Source organism: Rhinolophus hipposideros (assembly GCF_964194185.1).
Source record: "Rhinolophus hipposideros genome assembly, chromosome: 23".
NCBI lineage: Eukaryota > Metazoa > Chordata > Mammalia > Chiroptera > Rhinolophidae > Rhinolophus > Rhinolophus hipposideros.
In genome coordinates this window covers 6,612,300-6,628,705 of record NC_138069.1, presented here as the reverse complement: position 1 = coordinate 6,628,705, position 16,406 = coordinate 6,612,300, and the positions used below count along the sequence as shown (strand labels likewise).

At 56.5% G+C, this 16,406-nt stretch overlaps 1 protein-coding gene across 3 annotated transcripts; it reads left to right on the top strand.

Annotated features, from left to right (window-relative positions):
- The first annotated feature begins 1,587 nt into the window (after window positions 1-1,587).
- On the top strand, window positions 1,588-12,583 carry TSPAN17 (tetraspanin 17). Of its 3 annotated transcripts, none has more exons than XM_081034876.1 (8): window positions 1,588-1,926; window positions 5,251-5,301; window positions 5,390-5,536; window positions 6,366-6,536; window positions 8,682-8,807; window positions 9,573-9,620; window positions 10,214-10,330; window positions 10,421-12,583. In XM_081034876.1, exons 1-8 carry the CDS (start codon window positions 1,840-1,842, stop codon window positions 10,484-10,486), a joined length of 813 nt encoding a protein of 270 aa, XP_080891002.1. In that variant the 5' UTR covers window positions 1,588-1,839; the 3' UTR covers window positions 10,487-12,583. The 3 variants fall into 3 exon arrangements, with proteins under 3 accessions (XP_080891002.1, XP_080891003.1, XP_080891001.1); XM_081034877.1 differs by having other exon boundaries at window positions 1,613-1,926; window positions 9,577-9,620; window positions 10,421-12,577; XM_081034875.1 differs by having other exon boundaries at window positions 1,613-1,926; window positions 10,214-12,577.
- The last annotated feature ends 3,823 nt before the right edge of the window (window positions 12,584-16,406 follow it).

Genomic DNA, 16,406 nt, shown 5'->3' with positions numbered 1-16,406 from the left:
GAGGACCTTGGCACCACTCCCCATGCAGCCACCCCCGAGCCTCTCACTGCTGGGTGTCCATCCTGGGCAGGACTGGGGGGGCAGAGGGCCTGGTTTTCACCTGTTCTAGAGTAAACAGAAACACTTTTTAACATGAGTTGGGGCCCAGGCTCTAGTCTGTAAGGGGTGGTGCTGGTTGGGGTGGTGAGGTCGGGGTGGGGAGGGCAGGCTGAGGACCCAGGGCGGCAGAAAGATGAAGGAAATCCCTGGATTTTCTTGTTTCACTGGGGAGGATGGGAGGAGGATGGGATATCACTGGGGTTAGGTGGGCTCAACCACAGGTGGAAAGATGTCACGAGAGAACCCTGTGATCCAGCACTTACTGTGTGACTACCCTGGTAGGGGGCTGGCTAGGTGGCCTGAGGGCCAGACTCTTCCACTGTGGGGGAGGGGACTCAGGGCCACTGATGCTCTGAGAGCTAGAGTTCAGGGACAGAAGTGAGGGCCTCTCCTTTTGGTGATCAGTGTGCCAAAAAAAACCTTGTGGATTGCCTCGTCGGATCCGTAGCCTTGGAGCCCACCCTGAATCCCACACCTTCCCTGTACCCCCACCCAAAGGCTGGTGGCTGAGAGGCAGGACATCTCACCGAGATATGTGTAGAGCTGAGGGAGGCAGCTCCGCACAGTCTCTGCTCGTCTTGCTCCCCTGGGGTCAGGGTTGTCTGGGCCTTGCCCATCTCAGGGTGGGACTTCAGAGGAGGAGGAGGGTGGTGGTCAGGCCTCACCTCGGTCCCTTAGAGGTGCATTAACTTGAGGCCTCTTTCTGTTCTGTTCCTGTTCTAAATACTCACGTTTGAACAAAATGGGGATGGTTTTTAGGGAGGGTTCTAACATTGAGTAAGATTCAGTCCCCTCCAAACTTCGATCTGCTCCAGTCCTTAAAGGGGCTCTTGTGAGACTCCCTGGTACTAAGGAGCCCAGCAGGCCCTAGCTGGGTTGGGGGAGAGGGGTAAGACTGGGGGGCTCCAAGTGCCAAAGGGGTTTGAGCCAGGGGTGGGGTGTATGCCCCCTGCAAAACTGAAAGGGCAGGGAGCAACCAGCACAGCACTCAAAAGAGCAGGGCGTCGTCTGGCCCGAGTTCGAGTCAGTATAGGTAGGGCTGAATTTCCAGTGAGTGAAACGCGCGTCTGATTCGACTTCACCGTAATAAAATGCCCTGCATGTGTATTAAGAACACCAGTCGAATCCCCATCTGCTTACCAGCGCAGTAATTAAATCTAGAGACGGGCTCCCACAGAGAGGCCCGGAATTGTGATGGCGCTGGTCTTGAGCCTTGCGGGGTGGGGGAACCTGGGGGGGGGTCCTTCCATGTGGTTTGCGTGGCCATTGGTAAGCGTCTCAGGCGGTACTGAAGGACGCCTGGGCACTCTCTGCGGCTCTGCTCGTGCCGCGAGCTGGGGGCGGAGCCTGTCTGGGGGCGGGGCCAGGCCCAGAAACTGGGTACTGCGGGGGACTGAGTCGCGCTGGGGGGCGGAGCCCGGGGCGGGGGCGGGGCCAGGTCCAGAAACTGTACCGCGGGGGACTGAGTCGCGCTGGGGGGCGGAGCCCGGGGCGGGGGCGGGGCCAGGCCTACGGGCTGCTAAGGCTCCGAGGGTACTCAGCGGACTCAGAGCTGGGCAGCCCCGGCGCAAGGGGCGGTCCCTGCGGGGAGGGCGGGGCCCGACGGACGCTTCGTGTGTCCGAGGCCATGAACCCGCAGCCGCCCGGCTAGGTCCCGGGCGGCTCTAGCCCAGGGCGGCCCGCGGAGGGCTGGGCCTGGCCTCCGGCTCCGGTTCCCGGGCCGGCGGGCGGCCGCTCACCATGCCCGGCAAGCACCAGCACTTCCACGAACCCGAGGTCGGCTGCTGCGGGAAATACTTCCTGTTTGGCTTCAACATTGTCTTCTGGGTGAGCGCCGGGTGGGTTCCGGGCCTTGTGCTGTGGGTGACCGGAGCAGGAGGTTCAGTCCCCTCCTGGGGAAGACCACACCCTGCCACAAAGGCTCGGGATGGTCTCCCCATTCCTTCCTCCCACCCCTACCTCCACGCCCATCTCCAGGACCACCAGAAGGAACTGCCGGGAAGCCCAGATTGCAGGGGGGCGGATCCTCGCCGCCCCGGGGATGGGGTAGGGAGCCTCCCTGTGTCTTCCCAAAGCCCGGCGGAGAAAGGGGAGTGTTTCCTTGAAGGCCCCAGGGGCACGCGTGGTGCAGGTCGCCCTCTCTCCTGCCCAGCCCTCTCTGATACCCTGAGGTGTAGGATGCGCGCCGAGCCCCACCCCTGATTTAGGGGGGCGAGTCTTGTGCGAAGGGAAGGATCAGGCTCCTTCTCCTGCCCCCTTACCCCGCCAGTATCTGGGACTGTTGCCTCGCCTTAAGCTCCGACAAAGGGGATTGGGCCAAAGCCCCTCCACCCCCAGACTCTTTCTGGGAGGCCTTGGGGCTGAAAGGGCCAATAGCCAGAGTCCTGGGGGAGGGGGAGAAATCTCCCGTTGAGAGGCCTGGAGCTGGCCCTGGGGAACAATTCTACATTCCACTGCTGACCCAACCGAGGCTCCAGGGCAGGCCTGCCCCTGTCCTGAGGAGGGAACTTCTGGTGCCCCTCCCAGGGTGGCATCTGTGCCCCTGGGCCCTGCCAAGTTATCTTTCCATCTCCCTCCCCCATCTCATCTCTCCAAGGCTGCTTGCTGCCTCTGCAGTCTCTGCTCCTGCTACCTTGGTCAAAATGCCAGGCCTATTTAGTTTTGTTTAGCAGGACCAGTGGCACTGCCCATTACCCACATGCTGCCCGTGCAGTCATGCGTGTGTGGGTATCCTTTGGCCCCAGCAGTGCTCAGCTCTCAGAGGGTGTGGGGCATGTGCAGAGAATGCTGGTGGGGAAGTCTGGAGGCCTGGGTGTAGCAGGCCTAGCTGTGAGACTGTGGGCAAGTCACTTCTCTCTGGGGCTCTGCTTCCTTGCTTGGGACAGGGTGATAATGAAGCCTGCCCCTCAGGGTTAGACAGATTAAATGAATTCTAACTTACTGTATTCTTGAGGCTACATTATTATCTACAGTTTACATATAAGGGAACAGGCACAGAGAGGGTAAGTCATTTAATCTAGTCACACAGCCAGTAAGTGCAGAGCCAAGGTGACAGCCCAGTGGGCAGTGGGTGAAGGTAAGGCAGAGCAATGAGCAGAGGGAGCCCCCAAATTCCAAGAGGGGACAGATATGAGAGACCCAGGCTTGTTCCAGGGCCCCTGAGCTGGGGCAGAGTTTGAGTTTTATGTTGAGGGCAGTGTGGACCAGTCAAGGCATCATTGCTGGGTGATGGGTCTGTTCTGTCGCTTGTATTATAGGCAAATCTGTCTGGCTGCCATGGGGAGTGTGGGTGAGGGGCAGGGTTGGAGGTGGGGAGACCAGGGAGGAGGGCTGGGGCAAATCTGGGGTTGTGGGGGTTAGGAAAAATGAGGAAGGCTTCAGGGGAAGTCATGAGACTAAACTGACAGGAGTGGGCCAGTTGGAGGTGGAGGGAAGGTGGCAGGTTTAGGGCAAGATGGCTTAAGGAAGGTGCCTGTGAAATAGTCCCAGAGATTTTTTGTTTTGTTTTAATGGAAAGCAAACTCTGGTGTTACCCTGCCCAGAGCCTTCCAGTGGTTTCTCATGAGAATATAGTTCAGACTCCTCCCCAATGGCCTCCAGCACCCTGTGGGGTCTGGCCCTGCTGCCCTCAGTTTGTCCCTCGCACAACCAAACATGATCTTACCTCAGGGCCTTTGTCATTTCCTCCCCCTGGAATTCTCCTCATTGTTCCTTTTCATCATTCAAATCTCAAACTAAAATGTCACTACTTTCCCTAACTAAAGCACACCCCCGCCACCCCCAACCACTCCCCACTGCATCACCCTGTTTGATTTTCTTTAAAGGATGTGTTGGTATCTGAAATTACCTTGTTTGCTCACTGTGGATTTCCCCTGCTGCAGTGTGAAAATTTCATAAGGGCTGAGAGCTATCTGTCCTATTGGCTGATGTACTCCCAGCACCTAGAACAGAGCCTGGAACATGGCGGTGTTTACAGTAGGGGTCTGGAGCCAAGCAGAGGCTTGGGCGGTGATAGGGAGATGTTCGTGTTATGAAGGGGTGGACAATGAGTGTGAGGACGAAGAAGGGCCGAAGGCTGAGGATGGAACTGGTGATGGGGTGGCAACGTGTATGGCGGGGGTGAAGCTGGGAGGGAGGCTGAGAAGAGGCATGGTGAGGAAGGGTGTTGAGTTAACCACCGAGGGGTTCAGGAAGGAGAAAGTAGTGATGGTAGCCTGTCTAAAGGCCATGGGCGGGTCAAGCGGGATGAGGCAGAAGTGATGTTTGGTTTCACATCCCAGATCCAGTGTGGGGGAGGGAAGGAAAGACATTTTTGAAGAAAGCATACAGCAGTGGGAGGAGCCCGGGGTCAGAGAGGAGAAGGCATTAAAGGTGAGGAGGCTATGTCCCGAGGGAAAGGAGCCTGTAGAGAAAGCAGGTCTGGGGGAGGGATCTGAAGAAGTGAACTCATGGCCCTAGGCATGGGCAGGAGGTGATGGGTGGTCAGGAATCTGCTCCGGGTCAGGCAGCAGCCTTGACAGCCAGGTCTCTTCCCAGTAAGGAACTGAGGGCAGGATGGCAGGTGGCATTTAGAAGGTCCATGCAGAACTGTGGCCACATGTTGTCTGGGATACAGCCACTGGAGCCCCTCAGCTGGGTCCTGCTCGGCATCAGGATTCCTTGTCATTTTAAGGGGCTTTGGTTGTGAGCTATGAGAATGGAACTTGGCAGAAAACAGCCTCTGGCAGACAGAGGTTGAAATGGTGGGATGGCGGTGGGCTGGTGGTCACAGAGTGCAGGGCAGCTGGAGGGCCAGACTTGGGAGGGGGCAGAGGCCTGAAGTCCCAGCTTGGGCTGGGGTGGGAGCAACTGCTGTTGCTTGGTGGGAGTGTCTTGCTTGCCTTCTGCTCCAGTTCTGAGTTCCAGGAAGGCACCCCTGACGTCCACCCCAGGGCTAGGGAGCATTCAGTCTTCCAGGCTATGTTCTGTGGGGAAGAAGCACTGACATGTGTTCTTGGGAAGGTGGAAGGACCCCGGATCCCATCTACAGCCCTGTGCCCTCTTCTTTTCTTTCCCCCTGAATACCCTGAGTGCTGGGGAAAAGAGGGTCTACTAGGAGTGGGGCAGGATGCTGGTGCCCCAGCCCTTAGCTCCTTGCTGCTGCTTTTGCAGGTGCTGGGAGCCCTGTTTCTGGCCATTGGTCTCTGGGCCTGGGGTGAGAAGGTAAGATGGTGGGGTAGGGTGTGGGGCTGCCGTGGGTCGAAGTGGTAGGCGAATCACCACCTCATTTGCATCTGCTCTCCTGGTATAGGGCGTTCTGTCCAACATCTCAGCGCTGACAGATCTGGGAGGCTTTGACCCCGTGTGGCTGTTTGTAGTGGTTGGAGGCGTCATGTCGGTGCTGGGTTTTGCTGGCTGCATCGGGGCCCTCCGGGAGAACACCTTCCTGCTCAAGTTTGTGAGTGCCCTCCCCCTAGATCCACTGGCGACCCCAACCTCCTCCCGTCCACTTCTTGCATATAGTTTGTGCTTAATAACAGGTAGTTTTATTATGTTATTATAACAATAATCATCAGATTTGTGTTATCTATATTTATAGGATCCTTTCTGCTGTAAGTGACTGAAAACTAATAGCCTAAGCATAAAAGGATATTTATTGGGTCACTAAGAAAAGCCTAGGGGTTTGCTGGCTGCCTGCACATTCGGATCCAGGCGCCACCACAGTGTCACTTGGTCTGGTCTCTCTGTTTCTCAGCCCTAACCCTCTGGGTTGGCTCCATTCCCCATGGGGTAGACGGATGCCCAGGAACGGTGGGTGGTGGGTGCTGGCTTCACGCTCCCCTCCTAGGAACTCCTATCGAGGTTGAGGCTCTTCTCAACCATTCTGTCCAAGTCCTTTAATTTTATCTCCTTGGTTCTGATTGGCTGTCTCTGGACCAATCCCTGTGGCCCCCGGGGAGGTAGGGCTCTGATGGGTGAGCTCCCGGAGCATGCCCAATCCTGTCTGGGAATGGGGAAGGAGGTGGCGAATGCTCCAGCTGAGCCACGGAAACTGAAGGTGTAGGTGGAAGGTGGTTTCTCAAAGAAAACAGGTGATTACTAGAGGAAATGGAATGGGCGCATAGATAAAGACAGCACTGTCTTTACCATCATAAAATAACACTGACATGATAGAAGGTGGGGATTCTGGGTGGTGGTGTTGGATCCAGGCAGGGTGGGGGAGGGGTGGAGCTCTGCCCAGTGGCACCCCAGGACCTGTGACTCACCTCCACTGTCTATATGCCCAGTTCTCCGTGTTCCTCGGCCTCATCTTCTTCCTGGAGCTGGCGACAGGGATCATGGCCTTCGTTTTCAAGGACTGGATTCGAGACCAGCTCAACCTCTTCATCAACAATAACGTCAAGGCCTATCGGGATGACATTGACCTCCAGAACCTCATTGACTTTGCTCAGGAATACGTGAGTCCAGCGTCCAGCACGGGCTAGCCACCTGCAGGAGGCACGTGCTGGGCAGATGAGTGTGGGAGCAAGTTCCCTGTGTGTTGGGACCATTCCCTCACCTACTGAGGCCAGGCAGACCCCAGGAGGTCCCCTGTCCGGGGGGAGGCCAGCGCCTGCTGATCCCTGCAGGTTTTCATGTGCCCAGCCCTGCAGAGACACAGGGTTGGGGAACAGAGGCCAGAAGCTCCAAAGTGGCAGCTTGTAAGTCAGGGCGTACACAACACTTACAGGAGGAAATGTGGTATAAAATTATAGATTCTCCCTTCTACTAAACCCTGGGCCCTGCTGCTACCCTCTTTGCTAGTGCAGGGGTGCTTTGCCACTGTCCCCACCACTCTGTGTTCTATTACACCTGTCGGCCCTCTTCTCTCTCTCTTTTTAAATTTTTTTTTATTGGGGAATATTAGAGAACAGTGTGTTTTCTCCAGGGCTCATCAACTCCAAGTTGTTGTCCTTCAATCTCGTTGTGGAGGGCGCAGCTCAGCTCCAAGTCCAGTTGCCGTTTTCAATCTTTAGTTGCAGGGGGCACAGCCCACCATCCCATGTGGGAATTGAACCAGCAACCTTGTTGTTGAGAGCTCCGGCTCCAGCAGCCTCTCTGGCAGTTCAGCGGCAGCTCATTGTCTTCAATCTAGTTGTGGAGGGTGCAGCTCACTGGCCCATGTGGGAATTGAACCAGCAACTCTGTTGTTCAGAGCTCGCGCTCTAACCAATTGAGCCATTTGGCCGCCCCCCTCTTCTCTCATTTATATTGTTTGGCCTCTGAACGTATTAGAGTTGGAGACTCCCGACAGCAGCTCTGCCCTCAAGCTTACAACCTACCCCTGTGGAGAAGCAGTCAGTGAACAGTTCATGAAATCCTAGATACCTCACACCTACAAGTTCTCACCTGCTCACACAGTCACCCCCAGTCACACTCATTTACACACTCACATCCTGTCTGCTCTGGGATCCAGAGATGAATTAGAGCTGGTGCCTGCTTTCAGGAGCTCTCAACCTGGGCCCAAGGCAGACATATATGCAGGTGGTTAGGATGTGGTTTGTTCACTCAACACGGAATTGCTACAGGCTTATTGTGTGCCAGGCCCTGGGCTGGGCGCTGGGGATTCTGAAGTGAAAAAAGCAGGGATCTGTCCTTGTGGGGATGGCAGTGTGGGGGAGCGACGGATGATAAACTAGCAAAGCAAACAAATGGAGTGTGTGTGTGTGTGTGTGAAGTTACAAATTGTGGTAAGGACTGAAATGGGGAAGGGTAGAGAAGGGGAGAGCCTGTGGGAGTGAGCTTGGGGCAGGAGAGGAAGCAGGGTTGTGAAGAGAGGGGGCAGTGTTCCCCAGCAGGTGCTAGGAGGCGAGGAGGCTGGCAGAGGCCAGGATGGGGCCCTGTGCACACACAGCTACGCGGCGTGCCTCATTCCCCCGCGGTGGCCTACTGTGTCTGCTGCTCAGCTGGTCCCTCAAGGGCTGGCTGTCCGGCAGCCCGTGCTGCACGCTCCTGTCTGTCCTGCTAGGTCGTGACCGCCTTGTTCTGTCACAGCCCCACGTCTGCCATTGCTCTACCTAGGGAGACATCTCACCGTGTTCTGGGTGGGGGTGGTAGAGATATGGGTGCTGACAGCAGCATTTACTAAGTGGAACGGGAGAGTTATGAAGGTGGCAGGAAGGAAGAGAGGGCTTCATAAAAATCTCGGGGGGAAGTGTGGAGAAAACTGGCACCGATGGCTCCAGTGGTGCCTCTCCCCACAGGGCTTGGCCTGGCACCCACCCCTCAGGGTGTCCTGGAGGAAGTCAGAGTCCTGGCGCCAACATTCTTGCCCTATCCCTTGCTTCTTCAGCTTCTCTTGGGTTAGGGGGGCAAGCTCAGGAGCCCCTTCCCACTCCTCCCTGCTCGCACCGACCTGGGGAGGAGCGTAGAGCTGCTCTGATGGCCCTGGGCCCGGGCCCGGCCTGTCTGTTGGGGTGGGGTATAAGGAAGTATCCACCCTCCCTCCTGGCTGCTTCTACCCATTCCCTCCTCCCCAGCCCAGTCTTGTCTCTCGACAGCCTGGGCCTGTCCCCAAACAGGGTGGGCCTGGCTCATCTGGGGCTCTCCCCTTCCCCTTCCAGTGGTCTTGCTGTGGAGCCCGAGGGCCCAATGACTGGAACCTCAATATCTATTTCAACTGCACTGACTTGAACCCCAGCCGGGAGCGCTGTGGGGTGCCCTTCTCCTGCTGCGTTAGGGACCCTTCGGTGAGTGGGGCTGGTGAGGGGGTGGGAAAAACCCACCACAGGGCTCACTTGGCCCCGTTCTGGGGGCCATGCATGTCAAGAGGAGGTCATTTTACATGGGGTACCCCTACCAGGCTGGGGAGTTTGTGTCCATGGGTAGCACTGAGGCCTGCTGGGGCTGGGGCTGTGCCTTTTAGCGAAACCTGTCTCTGATTGTGGTGAGATGGCAGTTGCAGGACCCCGGGCACATGGCCTGGCCCACCGGGCTCCCAGCACCCTGTGTTCCCAGCTAAATGCAGCTCAGGCAGTGTCTGCTCCTGGCCAGCCTGAAGTTTGTCTTGGGGCCGGGGGCTGGGTCACCCCCTTAGTCATGGGTGTATGTGGCGGGGGCCACCCAGGCCGCAGCCGGCTGCCACATTCCTGGGCCACCATGCTGGGGTGGCAGGGGGTGGGGGTTCTGATCCCTTTATGGTTTCAGAGCAAAAACTTCTTACAGTGATATCCCTCCAGTACAGTTCATCTGGGACACTGAGGGCCAGGTTTCTTCGCATTTTTGTAAACCGTGAGTAGGCACAATTCCTAAACAGGAGGCACCTCAGGCTGGCGTGTGCTGGTGTCAAGCAAAGAGGCGCATGCGCCCCAGCGAGCCTTGCTCAGGAGCGGTGGACGCGATAGAATCCACATTTCATCTGCTTCACCTGAGAAGCAAGAACCATTGCAGTACTGGGCGCCATGGGCCCTGGGGGTGCCCCCTCACCAGTGGCTCACTGGCCTTTTTCTCCTCAGGAAGATGTTCTCAACACCCAGTGTGGCTATGATGTCCGGCTCAAACTGGTGAGAGGGCCAGGGCCAGGGATGGGGGTAGCTGGGGCCCTGGGATGGCAAAGGCCCTCCATAAGCTCCTCTGAGGGGCCCTGTGGGGGAGGGGATGCAGAGTCCCAAGAACCATCCAGGCACACAGGCCTTGGTACTGCCTGACGTGGGGGCAGTGGGCCCATCGGCATGGCACAGGTGCGTCTGCTCATTCCAACTTATGTGAGCACCGCCTGGGTGCCAGGCATGGGATTCGTGCTCCTGAGACACACAGAACCCGCTGTCAAGGCACTCCCACCCAGTGGAGGAAGAGGCAGGAAGCTCCGTGATAAATAAATGTGAACAGTAATGTGACCATTTCAGCTAGGAGCTTGGAGGAAAATAAAATAAGGGAGCTGATGGGAATGAGGCTGGGTGGTTCAGAGAATGTCTCGGAGGAGTGGGCATCTGTGCTGAGACCCCCTTGATGAGAAGGAGCCAGCCATGCGGAGGCCTGCTGAGGTGCAAGGCTGAGGCGCCAGGCCCTGGGGCAGGTGTGAGCTTGGCAGGATGAGATGAGGCCTGAGGTGGAGGGTGGGCTGAGTGCAGTGCCTGTGTGCCCCCCACCCCACCAGGAGCTGGAGCAGCAGGGCTCCATCCACACCAAGGGCTGCGTGGGCCAGTTTGAGAAGTGGCTGCAGGACAACCTGATCATCGTGGCTGGGGTCTTTGTGGGCATCGCCCTCCTCCAGGTACTGCCGAGGCCCCGCATGCTGCGCCCCCTCTACCCTAGGACCCCACCCCCCACCCTGCCTCTCCCTCACCTGCCCTCCGTTTTACAGATCTTTGGCATCTGCCTGGCCCAGAACCTCGTGAGTGACATCAAGGCAGTGAAGGCCAACTGGTGAAGACTGCTATGCTGGCCATGGCCACCTGCCTGGCCTTCCCAGGGACCCTCCACTGTGCTGTGACAGGCAAGGCTACAGGAGGCGTTTCTGCTTGGACCTGAGCCCCACATGGGGCTCGTGTGCGGGTGTGCTGTGCGCCCACAGAGAAAGCCACGTGGCTCTGCCTAGGCTGCCTGTCCTGGAGCTGTGTGCATGGAGGCGTGTGTGTCGGTGTGGGTGTGCACAGGGAGCCACTTCCTACACGTTGTATGGTGAGCTCTCCAGGAGACTAGGAAGGGCCCAGGCTGGGACGCACTGTGCATGGTGACGGCGGCGTGGGCTTTGGGGCCTGCTGTTGCCCAGAAACAGCCTCATGCAGCTTCAGAGCTCCCTTATCTATTAGCTGTGACCTTGACCCTGCCAGGAGCCCACTTTAGCCTCAATGTCTCAGACTCTAAAATGGGTCCAAGAAGTTTCTCTCCCTTGCTTGCCTCTCAGGCTCAAACAAGATGATGGCTACAAACTACACAAATAAACAAAACCTTGAAAACCACTGGCTTACGCCCACCATCTCGAAGGTTCTGTCAGCTTCAGGGCCCCTGGCCTGGACCCACCCTGCCCTGTTTTCTTTGGCCTGGGTCATGCATACATTTGAGCCAACCTTTAAAACTTGATATATTTCACATAAAAGTCCAGATCCCCAGCTTCTCAGGAAGAGGCCATCTGGCTCCAGCAGCTCTTCAGTGGCAGAGTCTCCTGGGACACACAGTCCCTGCTCGCTGAGGCCCGCCTGGCCCATTCCTACTCACCTCAGTGCCCTGCCCGACTCATAGACAGGGAGGTGATCTCCTCCACCTATGGAGGGTTATTCCTTGCCGACACAGCAAAGCTGCTGTGGTCAAGCCTGGGGTGAGACACAGGGATGTGAGGAATGGGGAGGCTGGACCCTGCCCTGAAGAGGCTGCTGAAGGGGCCAATCCTGCTGGGACCGAGACCGGTGCCAGAGGGCCCAGGAGGGTGGCTTAGGGGTAGTATAGAGATCAGCAAGGTTTGGGGAAGGAAGTAGCTGGAAGCCCAGAGCTGGGCACCCGTGGGGTTGGGTAGCCTGGTTGGGGGGCCATCCATCGATGATTGTTGACTCCTGGGTTCACTACTTGGAATCAAATTCAGAGTCTTCCCCGTGGCCTGCAGAGCGGCCACCAGAGGGCGCACCAGCACAGCATTCCCTGCGTCTGGCTTTCCTCGGGCAACCTCCGGGTGCAGCCAAGTGCCTGGTGTGTTCGCCCTGCTTAAGAGTGCTTTGGGGTTCAGGAGCTCGACAACTTCAAAAGGAACCAACTGGCTCAGACTTGGGGAAGTCTAGCTGCTGTCCCCAGCTCTGCCTCTTAGCTGCATGAAGGAGTGTGTGTGGAGTGACTGTCGTACCACTCCCTGGGCAGCCCTCTGTGGATGAAAGGAGCGCTTTGGGCTAGTTCCCAGATTTCAAACTCAGACAGAAGTCCCGAGGGCCAGGGAGCTCATAGATGAATGAAGCAGGCCTTTGAGTCGTGAGGCCTTTACAGTACAACTTTGACTTTCCCAGTGTTACTGGAGCTGGGACACTGTTTTGTGACGAGAAATATTTGCACGATCAGGTTGATAATGGCAACTGGCCTTGGGAGACGATAGGACGTGTTGGGGTCTAGGGCAAAGCACAGATCCCCATCTGAAGTTGGTGGCTGTCAGTAAGTTGTAGCTAACTGCTCTGAAGTAACAATGCAGGTCTAATGTCAGAAATCTGGAGAAGCAGAAACCCAGATTTTTATGTAAAATATTTCAATTTTTAAGTTGTTGGCAACTAATGACAAACATTTAACAACGCTGCAAGCCAAACAAAAGGCGTGGGGGCCAGCTTTGGCCCCTGTGCCACTGTAGACCTCTCTGGGATAGTCACCCATCGGGGCCCCAGCTGCTCTGCCATTCAGGGATGCTGGTAGCTGCTGCCAGGTGGGCAGGGCGTCGGGCATGCAGCCAGTATCATGGCTCCCAGATGCAGGCTGGACGTGTCCTGGGTCCCTGACAGGCGCCGGCTGCAAGTGTTTTATAGATATTACAATAAATGCAATTCACAGTATTGTGCACGTGTCTCATGTTTTCAAATGTTTTCACACACCCCCACCCCAACTTCACAACCCCCTTGTGAGGTGGAGATTCTTTTCTGATGAAACCGTGGCTCAGACAGGGGAGGAAGTTGCCCAGCACACAGTTGGAGAAGACACCCAGCTCTGGCCCCTTTCGTTGGAGTTTTGCACCAGACCCGTCCTGCTTTTCTGACACATCGGTGAAACCTGCGAACTCAAGTGCCCACCAGTAAGGGGCAGTCAGCTATCATTACCCGAGTGGGAGGTGAGCAACTGCTTAGGTGCTGGGGACAAAGGGAAGGGCAGGGTCTGGCCCTTATGGTGCCTTCTTGTGAAGGAGACAGTAGGCAAGTAAGCATTCATGTTGGTAATTTATGCTGTGGAGAATGTAAGAGTGATGGGCTAGACAATGACAGCTGGGCTGAGGGAGAAGGGACCCCTTGATGGGGTGACCAGGGGAAGGGGTGCCGTCTCTGGGAAGCTCTGGGAGGACAGTGTTCCAGGTTTTGGTACCAGCTGCCCTAGAGGCCCTGAAGCCGGAGTGGGCTTGGCATGAGGGAGGCTGGGGTCCAGGAGAGGACGGAGTGGGCGAGGGGCAGCGGGCATGGACAGAGGGAAGTGGGGGAACCAGCTTATGTTTGGGACTAGGATTCATGAGATGGGGTAGGAGTAACTGGTGGGGCTTGGTTGGGACCCTGGCTGGACCCAGAGTTGAAAAGCTCAATTTTGCTGCAGGACATCCATCCATGCATCTGCCCACCGACTCATCCCCCAGCCACTGCCATCCACTCGGGGATGCACTGGCTGGAGGCTGGGTTTCTGCGGCAGCTCACAACTGCCCTTGCCCTCCCGAGTCCTCAGTCTCTTGGCAGAGGCAGACGGAACAGCTGCTAATGGTGTGATGTGTACATGGTGATGAGCACATGAAGCACTGCTAGGTGGGGTATTACGCTGGTTACAGACAAATCTGTCCCCAAAGGAGAACTTAGAGCAGTTTTTTGCCTTGCACTGAGGAGCCCTTACTCACATCGGGACCATTCCAGATGTGTAAAGAACACAAGGGAGCTTGTAAGGCCACCCCTACCCATTCCTCTAGGCGGCTCCCTGGGCCGTGTGGACCAGGGTGACCTTCCCACTCTCTGTCAGGGAGGTGTGCATGCTGTAGGTGAGCGGTGTGCATTACCTGGCAGCCTGCGAGCTCCCCAGGAGCCCTGGGCCTGCCTCGTCTAACCAGAGTGGGGGCTTCCAACTCGGTGTGAGGGCCTGTGACATTGGGCTGCCTCAGAGTGCTGGAGGGGGAACCAGAAGGAACAGAGAGATCTTGGGCTGGCAAGCTTTTGGATCTCTGGGTGAAGTGGTCAGATGGGCTAGGGAGGTCAGGTCAGGGAACCCTCTCAGGATGGCCAGCGAGGCTAAGGTGGTACCCGCCTTGGAGGGAGCCACTCTAGGTGCCCACCAGAGGGCACCAAAGTGCAGCCAACGCCTCCTCCTCTTATCCGAGGGCAGAGAGGAGATGTGAGAGTGGGGGTCACTGAGGGGAGCCCCTGTGGCTGAGTAAGGCCATGTCATCATTCCAGAGACCTGGGGGTCCACCCTTTTGCTAAATCCCAGCCTTGCCACCCTCTGCTTTGTCCTTTCCAGGAACTTGAAGCAAACGACACTGCCCCCTCTTTAGCCCCGAATCTCTCAGTGTTCTAGGAGACACGAACCCACCTTCCAGCTCCCACAAGTGGTGATGTCCGCCAGACAGAGCTGGGGGGGGGGGTCACTTTCTCTAGGAGGCTTCATGTGGCGGAGCATGAAGCGACATGCTCCGCCACAAAACCTTCCTTTCATCCAGTCAGACTTACTGAGCACCTACTATGTGCCAGACACTGTTGTAGGCACTTGGGACACATAAGGGAATAAAACGGAGATCCCCTTCATGGTGCTCAACCTCCAGACCCGAAGCCAGCAGCTTGTGTCTGCAAAGAGCCCAAGGAGTAAATATTTTAGGCTTTCGGGCCACCCAACTCTGCTTTTATAGCAGAAAGCAGCTCTTGACAAGACAAATGAATGGACGTGGCAGTATTCCAGTAAAATTCTCTGGACACAGAAATTAGAATTTCATATAACTTTCATGTGTCACAAAATATTATCCCTCTTTTGATTTTCAACCATTAAAAACACAAAACCATGCTTAGCCCTTGCGCTGTATAAAAACATGCAGTGGGCTAGAATGGTGGACCCCTAACCTAGGAAGGGAGACGACACAGTGAGCTGGGTAACAAGTCACTCACCTGGGAGAGCATGTGAGTACCATGGCAGAAGAGTGAGTATGGGGCCTGGGCTGTGTGGAGGTGGGGCAAGCCTTGCTATTAAATTGGGTGCTCAGAGGGGGCCTCCTCCAGAAAGCAAGATGGAGAAAAGACTTTTGATTTTCATTTTAAATTATTTTGATAGCACAGGTAAAATAGGCACCCATCCTACTTTAAAAACTCAAGAAACTCGAGTCCCTGTACTGCCCCATTCTGTTCCACTTCTCCCTCCCCCAGCTGGGAGCTATAGATCCTTTTGGACCTTTTGCATTCTCCAGATTTTGCGCTCATATTATGTACCTGTAGAAAACGTTCAGTATTGTTTTTTGTGTGTTTGAAATGGCAGGTGACCGTCCCCATCTCACCACAGCTTGCTTTTCTGCCCTCACGATGTGTTTTGAAGACCCAATCATGTCTGTGCATTAAAGCTGCTCATTTTATGTGACTGTGGGGTCATTTTCCTGCAGGGACAAGCCATCCTTCACCGTGCCTCTCTGTCCCTCACCTGATGGATGGTGGACAGTCTACCTGTTCCTGCTCTGGGGCTCTTTCCACCCCAAGTCTCTGGTTAGAGGCAAAGCTGAGGACTGTTCCCTGGAGCAGCCATTGCTTTGCTGGTCAGGACAAGTGCTACAGGAAAGGGTGCCTCCACGCTGGGGCTGATGGCAGGTGGCCCCTGCAGGATGTTTCCCTGGCCTGGGGGCCTCATTTTGCTCCTCAGCTCAGACGTCAACCGGATATCATGCCCATCAGAGGTGTGAAAGCCACACGGTTAGCCCCTTGGCACTGCCAAGGCTATTGCCACAGCAATGCCTCCCTGGTCCACTGTGCAGCTCTGCAGGCAGACGGGGACCACGGCATCCTGCATACAGAGGGGCCTCCATGGTGACACGAGTGTCTAGCCCTGGACTGACGGCTGCTGTAGGTGCCACACCCGAACACCTGGGTCCTGTGTCTGGGGTGATCCTGTCTGGGAAATCGCTCCCCAGGCCTGCCTTCTGCCCAGGCCAGACCCTGCCCAGGCTGCCCTGGTATGCCCCACCCCAATCTGTGGGAGTCTCCTAGGACTTGTGCCTGGAGAGACGGGTCCCAGCAGAGGGGCCACGTGGGATCCCAGTGGGCTCGCCTGTCGGCCAACATTTGCCCTGTACCTCTGAGTGCCAGGCTGTGCTGGGAGCTGGGAATCCGGCAGTGATTCCGACACAGGTCCTGTCCTCAGGGGACTCACGGTCTGGTGGGAGATGCAGACAGGTGAATTGCCAGTCATTACACGTGATTTATTTGTTGCATAAGGTGGTGCAGGCATGTGGTTACAAACTGTAAACTGCATGGAGCGTGTGTGCCAGTCTCCCTCTAGCCCATGTCCTCCCTCCCCCAGAGGCAGCCACAGTTGCCAGCCCTGTCCTGTCCTCCGGAGATGTGCTCAAAAGCAGCTCTACTCAAGAAACAAAGCAAGTAGAACCCAGTCCACACGCTGCATGACTGCTGCACACTCTTCTGTCTGCATTTTTCACTGACCAGTAT

Excerpts from the sequence above, each read along its gene's own strand:
- TSPAN17 (XM_081034875.1), top strand. The coding sequence starts at position 1,840 with ATGCCCGGCAAGCACCAGCACTTCCACGAACCCGAGGTCGGCTGCTGC. Across the intron at positions 6,537-8,681 it reads TTGACTTTGCTCAGGAATAC|TGGTCTTGCTGTGGAGCCCG; the intron begins GTGAGTCCAGCG and ends TTCCCCTTCCAG. Across the intron at positions 9,621-10,213 it reads ATGATGTCCGGCTCAAACTG|GAGCTGGAGCAGCAGGGCTC; the intron begins GTGAGAGGGCCA and ends CCACCCCACCAG.